The following is a 14,216-nucleotide window of genomic DNA, read 5'->3' as shown; positions in this document are numbered from 1 at the left end:
AGATTTACGATGTGTTGCTAGCTGATCGAAAGGTGTTGTGAGGACTGTTGCTCATGGTGTCCACCTCTCCTTTTTAATCATAGTCAGTTATAACATTGCAGATGTTTGAAGACATTCTCAAAGAATACGGGGTGGTGGGTAACCTAATGGTTAAAGCATCTGTTTGTCACAGTAAAGACACAGGGGTCTGATTCCCCACATAGGTACAATATGTAAAAAGCCCATTTCTGGTGTCTCCTGATGTCACTGGAATATTGCTAAAAGCAGCGTAAAGCCACATTATCACACTCACTCACTCACTCACTCACTCACTCAAAATATGCCAAATTTAAACCCGACAGAATTTGATCTGTCAATGTGCTTGTGCAAGGTATCTGAATATGGTCTTTAGAGACAAGATGCAGACAGATACGATAAAAGTGCACCAGTGATTTATGTTCATTAATGATTTAACATTGTATTGATTTATGAACTTCAAACGAAACATATGCAGCAAAAGTACATATTGTAACCACTGTGTACTCAACTACTGTAGTGGATGTTCCAAGATGATTTGTTACAAGATCAAAGACACCTGAGCAGTCCTTTATTTAGTAGTATAGAACTCTTTTTGAGTCATTATAAATGGGCTGATGTCATGATGTATTTTATCTTGAAATGTTTTACTACCACAGTTGTTATCTCATTTCAAAAGTAACACTTCAAGTATCAGTGAGTAATCTCTGCTGAATAGACAAAACTTCTTAACTGCTATGGCTCACTGTGGGAGAAACCACAAAACCTCAACATATACCAATGCCCTTGGCGCTGACGTTGAAGGTTGTGTATGACTTTTGACTGATTAATCGCCATGTGTCTGCAATCCTTTTTAAATTACCCATGTTTTTAAGTTCGGTATCTGTGAGAATTTTGAAGGAGAACAGCGCCCTGACCCAGAGTGGTACGATTGTTGTAACTGTAGTTTGACACAGACATATGAAACTGTAGCGGTATAATGCTTTGTGCTTTGGGACAGAGCAGGTTGTAATTGGGAATTTATATTGGAATTTGGTGGCCTTAACTTCAGTTTGATAGCTCTTGGGTATTTGGCCCAGAATATTCTGTGTGTATATGGGTGGCACAATGTTTGCACATTGCCCCCTAAGGTCTTGATGATACTATATATAACTGTAATACATAATAGGTGATGTCTCCCCACAGGAATTTAGGTTCAGAATTGGTTGCAGTCAACCTGTGTTTGCTGTTTCAAGAGGCTGTGTGGAGTGGTCAGACTCATTGACTGACTTGATGGCAGTTGTCATTGTGTCATGGGACACTGTTTGTGTAATCACTGGATCATCTAGCCCAGTGTTAGGCTGTCATCATATACATGTAAGTCTGCTGAGAGCTTCATGAAGCAATAAGCAAATGAAAACAGAGGGAATGAATACCATTACCAATTTATGGTCAGGATACAGTATAGCTCAGTACCTTCTTGTCCGGCAATGCCATATATTGTGTGTATTGTTCAAGTGAATGCCTTGGGGTGTCTATTAGGATATAAACATCATGTGTTGGCCAATTTCCGGGTGTCATTGAGTATTCGAAGCACGGGAATGCATTTGGAACCGACGGCGTCAGCCGGAGGTTTCAAATGAAATATTCCTGTGCTTCAAATACTCAATAACACCCGGAAATTGGCCAACACATGATGTTTATCGACATTGTAAACACAAAAGTAAACCAAAGGGGTTTTAGTGTCTGCACTCGTTTACATCGAATACGGACACAGCAGTGACGTGTCATCAGCTGGCCGTTTCAGCTGGTTCTCGTAGCATCTGGAGTTGCTCATTTGTGACGTCATTCTAACTTTACGTCACAATATGATTTGAATGACGTCACCACTGTTGATGACACAACAAAACAATTGTTTACGTGTCAATACGCGGTGAATAGTCTTTCAGTTTCCTGGAATCTAATACCATTTAATCATGTTTTTCAACCAATCAGATTACAGAACTCAGTAACTTTTGGTTTACAATGAGAGTTGTCTTATTAATTATGCCCCTGCCTTGATATAGCTGGGGGCAGATAGGGTTACCCTCTGTGTCCATCCATCAGTATGTCCGGCCGTACAAAACAGGGAATGTGCTGTATCCAAATCTCCTCAAAAACTGCTTTATGGAATTCAATGAAATTATGTATGTGACTTTCTTGAGACCCTGATGGTGTGCATCTCATATTTTGTTTTTGTATTTTATTGGTTTTTTTTGTAAGTTTAGAGACATTTGAACTTAGGTACATTTTGCTGAATTTCTCTATAATGATAGTGTAATAGGGGATGAAGTGGGGGTGCACATTACCCACTTCTCCGCAGTAACTACACAGTGGAATTTATTTAGATGACACATGTGCTTTATAGGGACTCTAAAGGTGTGCATCTCATGTTTTGATTTTGTATTTTAATTATTTTTCCAATTTTAATACCGTTTGAACTTGTATAAATTTTGTTGTATTTCCCTCTGAATATAGTGTTGTAGGGGATGAAGTCTGACCACTTCTACACAAAAGCAGCTCAACAGAATTGATCAAGCTTCTAAATGTGTTTCATTGAGACTCTCATACCTTATTCATCCAGATTTTTAATTTTGTCACTTCTACTGATGTTTGAACTTAGTTGAATTTGGTTCTATTTTCATCCTGTTCGTCCCATACAACAGGGATGTACTTTATCCACTTCTCCTCAAAAACCACTGCACAAAACTCAACTTACATATATCTTCTATAATGACTCTAAGGGTGTGCATCTCATAGTTTGTCTTTGTATTTTATTGTTTTTTTATGTTTAGAGACACATGTACTTACATAAATTTTGTGGCATTTCTCTCTGATGATAGTGAAAGAGGGGATTAAGTCTATCCACTTCTTCACAAAAACTGCTCAGCAGAATTGATTAAGCTTATTCATGCGTTTCATTGAGACTCGAGGTGTGCATGTCATAATTGCATAGTTCTATATTGAACTTGTTTAGTAGAAATTGATCACCAGAGCACACTCAGTGTGGGGGAATGCTTCCTATAGCAGCATCCGTGTCCCTAGACATAATTTTGTCTTGTTTTAACAACATTCTAGAAACATGGTGGATATATGTCACACCAGAAACAGTCTTCGCACATTGTTTTCAAGGTGGAGAATCTTTCTCAGACCTGTAATATGAAATGCAAAGACTTTAGCCTGTCCGTCTCCATGATTTACCATGATATAGTATGTACCAGTCAAATGTTTAGTGATGATGTAGTGGCCTTATAAGTCGTGATTTCATAAGCAGTCATAGTGAATCAATGAGTATGCTTTTATGCCGTTTTTAGCAATATTCCAGCAATGTCACAGCAGGAAACACCAGAAATGTGTTTCACACATTGTACCTATGTGTTGAATCGAACCTGGGTGTGACGTACGAATGCAAAGTTATAGAACCAAGTGAGTGCCCCATATGTGATTCGAAATTCAATGTTTGCATGCTGGATACATGGCTAATTCCATAGTTGCCTGTGAAAGCTTGGGATGGCATCATTTAGAGCATTACAGGTGTGGCAAGTTAGTCATGTTAATGCAACACAAGTACATTAGACTCACGTTGGAACTATCCCAGGAGTGCAATTGAAGTTGGCATTAATGTGGCAAGTCAGTTTGTGCCTGTTATCATCTATGGTCTAAAAGCAATGTCATCAAAGGATATGTGGTTATTTAATTATTTACTTTTTTTCCCATTTTAGAATGTGTTGGTATTAGTGAAATTGAAAGTGGGTAATGCCGCAGTGCTCTTAATTCTATGACATTACTGCTTTGTAACCTTGTTGGCTGGATCAAAGCATTAAAGAAATGTGAATGCAAGAAAAAAACAAGGGAAATACTGTAAATTGTCTTATTTCTGTGCCTTTAAATTTTCGCGAGTGATGGTCACTAAATGTTTTCGCACCTTCTTATTTTCGCGAGGTGATCTTGTTACAGGGGCATCTCTGAATGTTTTTACACAACACGCAGGTGTGTGACCATTGAGCAAATAAACAGATTTGCAAAGTGATCTAACAACAAATTAATGTAATTGATTTCAGAATTAATCCTTTTTAATTAGGTGTTAGAGCAATGAAAAAAAGAAATGATTGAGCTGTGTTAATCCAGATTAGCCCAGCGGTGACACACGATTGGGCAATGACACCTGTATTGTTTTGTGTTGTTGACTTACCTGAATAGAGTGAATGATATATCTATATTATCGCATGTTTTTATTCTCGCGTCATGAAGTCTGACGCGAAGTTTGTGAAAATTAAACGGTCGCAAAAATTTGGCTGTTTACAGTATGTAAATACACAAGTTTTGAATCTTATAGCTGACAAACATATGGTAAATGATGTCTTATATATCCCACGAAACAGGGCTTCAGTAAGTACTTGGGAAAGGTCACTTACAGTCTTTACTTTGTTAATTTTAATATGCATGTCATGTATAATAATAGAAAGATGTCCCATTATATAAGTCAGACAATGTAAACAATCTAATGGCTGGAAAATAGCATTGATGTAATTTCATTGGATGATTATTATCCAATGTCATATCAGTGTCATGTCAAAATGACACATTCCTGTTTGCTGCAAATAGATCTCTATTGATTAATATTTCAAACAAATTTCAACAAATGTCACACTGTTTTTGTAGATCAGTGTCATTTTCATGCATAATATTTAGGTCAAATTGTGCATGAAAGATATAATAATGGAAAGTCAAGACAGAGACGAGTGAGTGAGTGAGTTTAGTTTTATGCCGCACTCAGCAATATTCGAGCTATATGGTGGCAGTCCGTAAATAATTGAGTTTGGACCAGACAATCCAAGGATCAACAGCATGAGCATTGACCTGAACCGATGACATGTATCAACCAAGTCAGCGAGCCAAAACACCCGATCCCTTTAGTCGCCTTACGACAAGCATAGTCACCTTTCATGAATGAAACATACAGCTTTATGGATTACAACTTCTTGTTTATTACGTTGAGGGACGTGTCGATGTAGATTCTTACATCGTTTTCAAGCCAAATGTGAATACAACCAAATAGTGAGAAGCTTATATACATGGTCTGTTGTGACAAACAGCGGATTAACATTAACAACAGCATGTGATAGAATAAACAAGTTGGACATAACTGGAGGAGGTCAGTAGGAAGCTAAAACAACAATGAGCACTAGTGATAAGTGGGATGAGTAGTAACAACAAACAGACACAATGCTTAGATAGTCTATGGTTTGATCAGTTCTTCATAGGCCAATGGTATGTAGTATCCTTGGTCTCTATTGATGAAAGGTTTATGGCGGCAGATTTCGATGGCTTCCAACAATTTCCTTTTTGTGAAGTCCTGGTTTTTGGTTGACAGGACTTGGAATTCGTCGGACTTGATGCGATGACTGGGGAATTTTTGTTGATGGTCTGAGAGGGCCGATTTGCTGTCTGCCTTGGCAGTAGAGGATTTGTGTTCTATTATGTGGGTGTCAACAGGGTGGGAGGTTTCACCTATATATGAAACACCACATTCACAGATGATCTTGTAAATCACTCCTTTTGGGGGCTGCATGCTGGAGGATAGGTTACGGCCATTGGCTTGGAGGATGGTCCTGAGGGTTGGTGAGCCAGAGAAGATGGTGTCGATGCCTGCTTGGTGTATAAGGAGTCTGCTATTTTCATGGGAGGTCTTGCCAATGTAAGGAAGGATAATTCTAATAGGGGCGGTTTCTTGCTTGATCAGTTTGGGATTGTCCTGTTACCTTTCATGGCAAGCATGGGTTGCTGGAGGCCTATTCTGCCCCGGACTTTCACGGGTCCAAGACAGAGATGAGCCTATTTATATTATATTTATTTAGTGATGTGATATTAGCTCTTTTTAGCAGAAAAAGGATGCATTATAGGCATTCATGCTAATTGTTAGCATTCATTTGTTGATAAGGATAATTAGCATTATTAAAATTCATGTCATGAAGAACTCATATGAAATATGAATTAGGTTTCATCCTGTAATTACTTTTGTGGAAAAATTAGGACCATAATAGGATGATGTTAATATTGCTTGGTTGTTGACTGTGATCTTTGCTATATGCACCACTATATTTTTTCATTGCAACAGCTAGATGACAAAGATCAAATTAATATCTATGTTAGAAAATACATGCTCTTGATAAACAATCCAGTGGACATTGTTTCATGAATGCTGTCATTGTAATTTGGTGTGATGTAAGACAACTTCCATATGGTTGAAGTACAGCAGGCAGGTCTGTTAACTCATAAGTTCAGTTTGGATCACTGCAGTGCCAAACACTGCCTCAAGGCTCTCGGGACTTCTTAATTAAACTGTCTGGATGTTTAAGGTGAAAACATGGCTCAGAGAGGGTATTCTGGTTTGTGGTAAATTCTACAGTCCTTTTCCCAGAGCTGATTTATATCAAGTGGTACCATTTATTTTGTGTCACAGATGCCTACGTTGTTGGTTCCAGACTGTTACTATGTCATTATGTGGAAATCTGAACTCATCAATATTCAACCTCTGAGACATTACTGCTCCCACCATGGACACAAACAGACAAAAATAGCAGCTTTCAGTTTTATCATGGAGAAATTACACCACCAACCATCTCTCTGCACAGTCGTTACTGGCTGCTGCAGTCTATTTTCAGAATGAGTCTATTTTTACACCCAGTGTAGATTAGCTGGCTGAACACATTGACAATATTTTGAACAATTGTTAGGCTTGTATTGCTGGTGTCACCATCTCAACTTGCTCCCAGCATATAATGATCTGATTACCAATATTCACTCCTCTCTGGCTTGTACCTCATCAGACTGGATGCTCAGGGACCTAGATGGTCGCCACTGTCATGTTCCAATCAGGTTATCGCAGCATGAAATTCCTCTATAATTGACAGGTGAGCTATATTTTATCATGTTTTGCTATTAAAACTGTCAGTCTGCTTTCAATTTAACACACGATATCTTTGAACTATATCAAGCATTAAGTGTCAGTTTGTTTCTATTATGTTCACAGAAAATAGTTTGGATGTTGCCAAACTGTGAAACATTTTATGGTTATTTTGAGTTGAATCAATTCCTGTTGTGTCCTTGTGTTAGTGTTACTGATGGAGCAGGTAGGACTGGGTGATACAGTTAGGACTAGGTAATACAGGTAGGACTGGGTGATACAAGAGGACTGAGTGATACAAGCAGGACGGAGTGATACAGGTAGGACTGGGTGATACAAGAGGACTGAGTGATACAAGAGGACTGGGTGATACAGGTAGGACTGGGTGATACAGGTAGGACTGAGTGATACAGGAGGACAGTGATACAAGTAGGACTGAGTGATACAGGTAGGATTGAGTGATACAGGAGGACTGAGTGATAAGGTAGAACTGGGTGGTACAAGAGGACTTAGTGATACAGGAGGACTGAGTGATACGGGAGGTCTGAGTGATGCAGGTAGGACTGAGTGATACAGGTAGGACAGGGTGATATAAGAGGACTGGCTGATATAAGAGGACTGAGTGATACAGGTAGGACTGAGTGATACAGGTAGGACTGGATGATACAGGAGGACTGAGAGATGCAGGGAGGACTGAGTGATACAGGAGGACTGGGTGATGCAGGTAGGACTGGGTGATACAGGACTGAGTGATGCACGTAGGACTGGGTGATACAGGAGGACAGACTATCCATTTGAGGGTATAATGACTGATTGATTGTAAATATGTATAAGTCTGGTGGATGTTGTCATAGTAACATTAGAGTTCCTGGTGGTGGTTGCATTGATGATTGTAGTGATGGAGGAAATGTGGGTCATGTGACGCTGGTGGAAGTTGTCATAGTAACCTCAGAGTTCGTTGTGGTGGTGGAGGTGTTCAGTGCATTGATGACGGTAGTAGTGGAGGAAACATAGGTCATGTGATGCTGGTCCAGGTTGTCATTATTAAGTAACATAAGAGATCCTGAAAGTGGTGTTGTGGTTTCATCAATGATTGTAGTGATGGAGGAAATGTTGGTCATGTGATACTGGTGGAAGTTGTCATAGTAACATCAGAGTTCCTGATGGTGATGGTAGTATTCAGTGCATCCGTAACCGTAGAAGTGGAGGAAATGTAGGTCATGTTATGCTGGTCCAAGTTGTTGTAGTAACATCAGAGTTCCTGATGGTGGTGGTGGTATATAGTGCATCGATAAGGGTAGAAGTAAAGAAAATGTAGGTCATGTTTTGCTGGTCCAAGTTGTTGTAGTAACATCAGAGTTCCTGATGGTGGTGGTGGTATATAGTGCATCGATAAGGGTAGAAGTAAAGAAAATGTAGGTCATGTTTTGCTGGTCCAAGTTGTTGTAGTAACATCAGAGTTCCTGATGGTGGTGGTGGTATATAGTGCATCGATAAGGGTAGAAGTAAAGACAATGTAGGTCATGTTTTGCTGGTCCAAGTTGTTGTAGTAACATCAGAGTTCCTGATGGTGGGGGTGGTATATAGTGCATCGATAAGGGTAGAAGTAAAGAAAATGTAGGTCATGTTTTGCTGGTCCAAGTTGTTGTAGTAACATCAGAGTTCCTGATGGTGGTGGTGGTATATAGTGCATCGATAAGGGTAGAAGTAAAGACAATGTAGGTCATGTTTTGCTGGTCCAAGTTGTTGTAGTAACATCAGAGTTCCTGATGGTGGGGGTGGTATATAGTGCATCGATAAGGGTAGAAGTAAAGAAAATGTAGGTCATGTTTTGCTGGTGGAAGTTATCATAGTAACATCAGAGTTCCTGATGGTGGTGGTGGTTGCATTGATGATTGTAGTGATGGAGGAAATGTGGGTCATGTGATGCTAGTGGAAGTTGTCATAGTAACATCAGAGTGCCTGGTAACATCAGAGTGCCATTGATGATGGTAATGGAGGGAATGTAGGTCATGTGATACTGGTAAAAGTTGTCATAGTAACATCAGTGTTCGTTGTGGTGGTGAAGGTGTTCAGTACATTGATGACGATAGAAGTAGAGGAAATGTGGGTCATGTATTGCTGGTGGGAGTTGTCATAGTAACATCAGAGCTCCTGATGGTGGTGTTGGTGGTGATGGTTTCATTGATAAACATAGTGATGGAGGGAAGGCGGGTTTTATGATGCTGGTGGAAGTTTTCATGGTAACATCAGAGCTCCTGATGGTGGTGGTGTTCAGTGCATTGACCTTTTAGTAATATCAGCATTCCTAATGGTGGTGGTGATCAGTGCATTGAATGCAGTAGTAGTGGAAGAAATGTAGTTCATATGAAGCTGGTGGAAGTTGTCATAGTAACATTAGAGGACCTTATGGTGGCATCGATGATTGTGGCAGTTGTCTAGAGTTCCTGATGGTGGTGGTGGTGTTCAGTGCATTAAGGAAGGTGGTATTAGTGGTAATAATATATAGTAGGGATAGTAGGGACGTTATAATATGATAGTAGGGATGTAGGTTTCTTGTCATGACTGCAGCAGTTCAAAGTGTAACATTCACGGTTACTGTGTGTTGAATGAACATAGAAACACTGATGCTTTAAACCTGATAAGTTATAGAGTGATGTGCTATGGAAAAATCAATATGGAAGTACAGTGACGCTTCTCCAGCACAACAAAGTGAATGATCCAATAAAGACTGGCTTGTCCAGGTGACACACTTCCTTGTCACTTTGGCTGCAATATATATGCCATGCTTCAGGCAGTTACAAGTGTTTTGTCTGAATGATTGCTGTCTCTTGAGACTTTGTCTCCTTGGTCTGTTAATCTATAATTGTACTTCGAACAATATGTATAAAATGGGACTATCTAATGTTGTTAACATTAACGTTACCAGTTTAGTTTTTTTAAGCATTTCAAGTTTCTCATTGTCAGTGTGAAATGAAATGTTCCAATGTGCATCTCTGTGAAGTGGCTGTTAGGTGAAAGCAACAGATTTGGATCATGACTTGTATTCTAAGATACTGGATAATGGAACCAATTAAGAAAAACCTTCTTTTGAAAATGTAGTCGGTGGCATTGCAAGTTATCATCATGAGGATGAGGATCTTTTTGTCTGATCTTAAGTAATGAATGCTTCATTATTTACTGAAGGTAGTCCATCATTTTCTGATAGATTCCTATGGCATACACACAGTTGTGTAACATTTCTTGCAGTTCTGCCTGATGATCATGGGTTACAGCTGCTGCTTTGCACTGATGTTTCTGGGTCTGTCAGTGCTATACACATGGCTTTCACCTCAGTGGTAAACACCTGAGATGTACCTCACCTCAGGCTTTTCTCGTAACGTCTTCAAGTTGACACCCTAATAGTGTCACATCTGATGATCATGGGTTACAGCTGCTGCTTTGCACTGATGTTTCTGGGTCTGTCAGTGCTATACACATGGCTTTCACCTCAGTGGTAAACACCTGAGATGTACCTCACCTCAGGCTTTTCTCGTAACGTCTTCAAGTTGACACCCTAATAGTGTCACATCTGAAAAACGGTTTGAACTGACATTAAACTCAACTTGCTCATCCTAACATTAGGTACCCTTATCATCCATATACCATTCAGGTGCGTGCTTCCAACTTGAGTTCTATGGAAAAGTGACCAGACAGACCGGGTAGTCAGCCTTGATATCATCGTTAATTTCATGTCATGATATCCTAATGTGGATCATTGCTGACAGTATGGATCACTGGATAGTTTGGTAGGTAATACAATGCAGCAATGAATACACAGATAGAACTAATTGTTGATCGTTAGTAGTTATATTAAATCTGCATCACCTTTGTCTCAGATGACAAGAAGTTCTTGAGGGACTTTGATCAATTCTAATAATATGACCTGTAGAAGGAATGCAAAGTCTGCACAAGTATAAGTGAACAGCTGTGTAAAACTCAACAAAACACTGACTCTGCCATTGATAACCACATGAGGAGGAGCACATTGTTAAACAAGCTATGTGACCATGCTCTCTCTCTTGAGCTAACAAAGAAGCAGTGGAAAAACATCAGAATAAATCAGTATTATGGACTGTTTGTGAACAAGAAATGCTCACGCATAACAATGTAAATCACTATGAACATCTAAATGAGGCATAACATGGTATTGGTTTTTCTCCACAAGGGACAATTTTATGAGGTATTAATGTTGCAAGTAGCTTGTTTCCCCCGAGAGCCTGTGTCTCTCACCCAGGGGATGGGTGAAGGGACGCAATCATCTCCAGTTAAGAATAAGATAATGAAGGATTGCTTCCTGGAATTCATTTCCGTTAACACAAGTGCATTGTCATGTGAGTCTGGTGAGCTTGGCTGGTTTGTGTTGATCCCTTGCTTACACTATAGATATCTGTTTAGTTTACTCAGTAGTGGTGCTGATGGAGATGACAGAAAGGGATGATGTCTGATTAGTGTTCCTCATACATCCAGTTGCTGAAAGCATTGTCAGTTATATGGCTTATTTGCAAGCATTTATTGTCAAGAAACAGAGAAACATATGATCAACTCATATCCTCCAAATAGAAGAGAATTCAGGAGTTGATTTGCCTTTGAGGAATTACATTTCTTAATTTAGATAGTCAAAAGTTTAATCTGTGCTGATCAACTATCAGGTTGATTAGGAACTGTTTGTTATGGCTTCACTTCTACAAATTGTAATGTGGTAGGACTTGGACAAGTGACTGGAGTGCTTTGGTCTGGATAGTCCATTTAGGACTATGGACCTTTTGTTTTTATGTGATTTTCTTACCATGCGTACACTAAAGTTGACTGAACAAATGAGCACAAAGCTGAGTGAAAGGTGGACAAAAGCAACTTATTGTAGAATTTTGATATTGTTGATAAACAATATATATATGTAAAATATATCCCTTAATAGTTTTTCCCAGGCCCCACTATCAAACCATTCCCATGAGACCTTGTGTACCCAGCTTGGCACCTACAGTGTGGAACCAGGCAGGGTGAGGCCAGATTGTATACACCTTTCTGAGTTTAAGGCTTATGAATAATACAGATCATGGTGGGGAGATTACATCTTAAAGGTGTTTCTCAGTGTGACAGAGCTACGCAGATCTTTCTGCAAGACTGCATGTACCTGTAGCTCTGCTTGACTCTACCTGACTGCATGTACTTGTAGCTCTGCTTGACTCTACCTGACTGCATGTACCTGTTGCTCTGCATGACCTTCCCAGGCTGCAAGTACCTGTCACCTGAATCACCTGATGACTGTGTATTCTTGCCCTCATGATTGTGTACGCTTGCCTCCATGATTGTATATGTAGTTGCTCACAATATTGATCACTAGATTGTTAGGTGTAGACTTGATCATTTACAGATTACCATCACATAGCTAGAATATTGCCAAGGGCCATGTATAGCAACGAACGTATAGAGCCACCTAATCTTCATTGGCTTATGTGTTCAAATCTGTCCAAACCCTATAGCAGCTGGTCACAAACTCAATTTATTGATTGATATGAAGACCACTTCACCACATACATACAATAAGTCTGGACCATGTTATTATGAGCTGAGGTAAAAGGTGACTAACGATAATCTTGAAAATCATTATTCTTAGATTAGTAATGTGTTTCTTGAGAAATATGTTGTCACCAGCACCACTGTCTGCCAGATGATTTATGGACATCCTGTGTGTCGATGGATACAGAAAGCCATTTCACTATATCATCGCTCAGTTAGTGTGGGGAGCTCATAGTGAGACAAGTTCTCATTCAGTGATACACTGACGCTCATATGATAATTAGTGTAAGTTGGAAGATGGTTTATTAACAACAGTGATTAAGATTCTGTGTAACTGGAAGAGATTCAATCACTCCGTATCAGGTACATCTGACTTATTCTGTAATCAACATTGATGTTACTAAGATACTAATGAGCTCTGCTGAAGTGTGATTTGTAAGTATGGCACATTATGATTGTTGTATGTTTTCTTTTGGAGGCTTCAGGTTTAATGTTAGCCTATGAGCAAGCTAAATAATACATGTTGTGTAAATGATGACTCTGTTGTTTGCATAATTTCTGGTAGCAATTCTAATCTGCAGCAATATCTTAATCAGAGCTGTTTGCTGATTTTGAATATATCCCATTAGTGCCATATAGCTGGAATATTGCTGAGTGTGACTTGAAAGTGAACTCACTCACTCACTCACTCCAAATAGTATTCACTTTGCTGCTATTGCATTGTTGTGTGTTACATACAGTATCTGAGGCTTTGTTACACATGACCCGTGAATATCCAGGTTAAAACTAATCTTCTGTAACCCATGCTTGTTGTAAGAAGTGACCAACAGTGTTGGGTGGTCAGACTTGTTGATTTGTTTGACACAATTGTCATATCCCAGTTGTATTTAAGTTGATGCTCATGCTGTTGATCACTGGATTGTCTGGTCCAAAATCAATTGTTAACAGACTGCCACCATGTAACTGGAATGTTACAGAGTACGGTGTAAAACTAAACACAGTCACCCTTTCGTTATACATATTGGTGTTCAAATCACACAATAAGACATGCAATAATTAATCAGTTTGTTTTCCATATATTCCCTAGTAAATCAGGTTATTTTGCTGTGACATGTAACATGCTTAAAATGCTCTGAAATGCTGGAGCAGATTTGTGTTGGTTGGTGAGTTCTGTTGAACTGTTGAAGTTCTGTCAATGAGTTCTGCCCGATCTGATATATGATCATGTGGCTTATTTCAATTAATGACCTCAGCACGACTATGACTATTTGTAATTTTCATGTCATTCTGCTTAAGCAAATATAGTTCATCAACCCCTGACAGTGGTGGGGCTCTGTCATCTTCAGATAACTCAAGTTCAATAGCTACTGGGAAGACATGTGACAATTCTGTTTACACATGACATCACATTATATTGCCAATGAAAGTGTGTTCATTCACTGTGCAAATATCAGCATCTATCCCTTTTTAAACATGAGATATGAGTTCAGTGATCTGTATTCCACTCTGATAAACATGAACAATTTCTTTCTATTTCTAGCCTGTGAACCTAAAGATAGCAAAAGTGACTGTCATTTATACACCTGCAACTAAGGAACTAATTCCCATCCAACACTGGGTCATGATAATAAATGAACAGTCTCATTTGAATTAGTAAAGGAAATGATTCATGTTACCAAAGAGAAAATTAAAGTGGCTGTATTCAGTATAAAGACAC

The 14,216-nt window shown here is 39.2% G+C and overlaps 1 protein-coding gene across 1 annotated transcript; it reads right to left on the bottom strand.

Moving 5' to 3' along the window:
- Positions 1-5,272: 5,272 nt before the first annotated feature.
- LOC137279051 (uncharacterized) lies at positions 5,273-12,286 on the bottom strand. Its single transcript, XM_067811531.1, has 2 exons — positions 12,136-12,286; positions 5,273-5,682 (listed from the first exon to the last, which is right to left on the bottom strand). The coding sequence occupies exons 1-2, from the start codon at positions 12,284-12,286 to the stop codon at positions 5,273-5,275; spliced, it is 561 nt and encodes a 186-aa protein (XP_067667632.1).
- Between the last annotated feature and the right edge of the window lie 1,930 nt (positions 12,287-14,216).

The sequence above is a fragment of the Haliotis asinina genome, chromosome 3 (assembly GCF_037392515.1).
Source record: "Haliotis asinina isolate JCU_RB_2024 chromosome 3, JCU_Hal_asi_v2, whole genome shotgun sequence".
Classification (NCBI taxonomy): Eukaryota; Metazoa; Mollusca; class Gastropoda; order Lepetellida; family Haliotidae; genus Haliotis; species Haliotis asinina.
This window is presented reverse-complemented; position numbering and strand designations above follow the sequence as displayed.

Coding starts and splice junctions, on each gene's coding strand:
- LOC137279051 (XM_067811531.1), bottom strand. CDS start 12,286: ATGGAGGCAAGCGTACACAATCATGAGGGCAAGAATACACAGTCATCA. Junction 5,683..12,135: donor CTACAAGTACATGCAGTCAG/GTAGAGTCAAGC, acceptor TACACCAAGCAG/GCATCGACACCATCTTCTCT.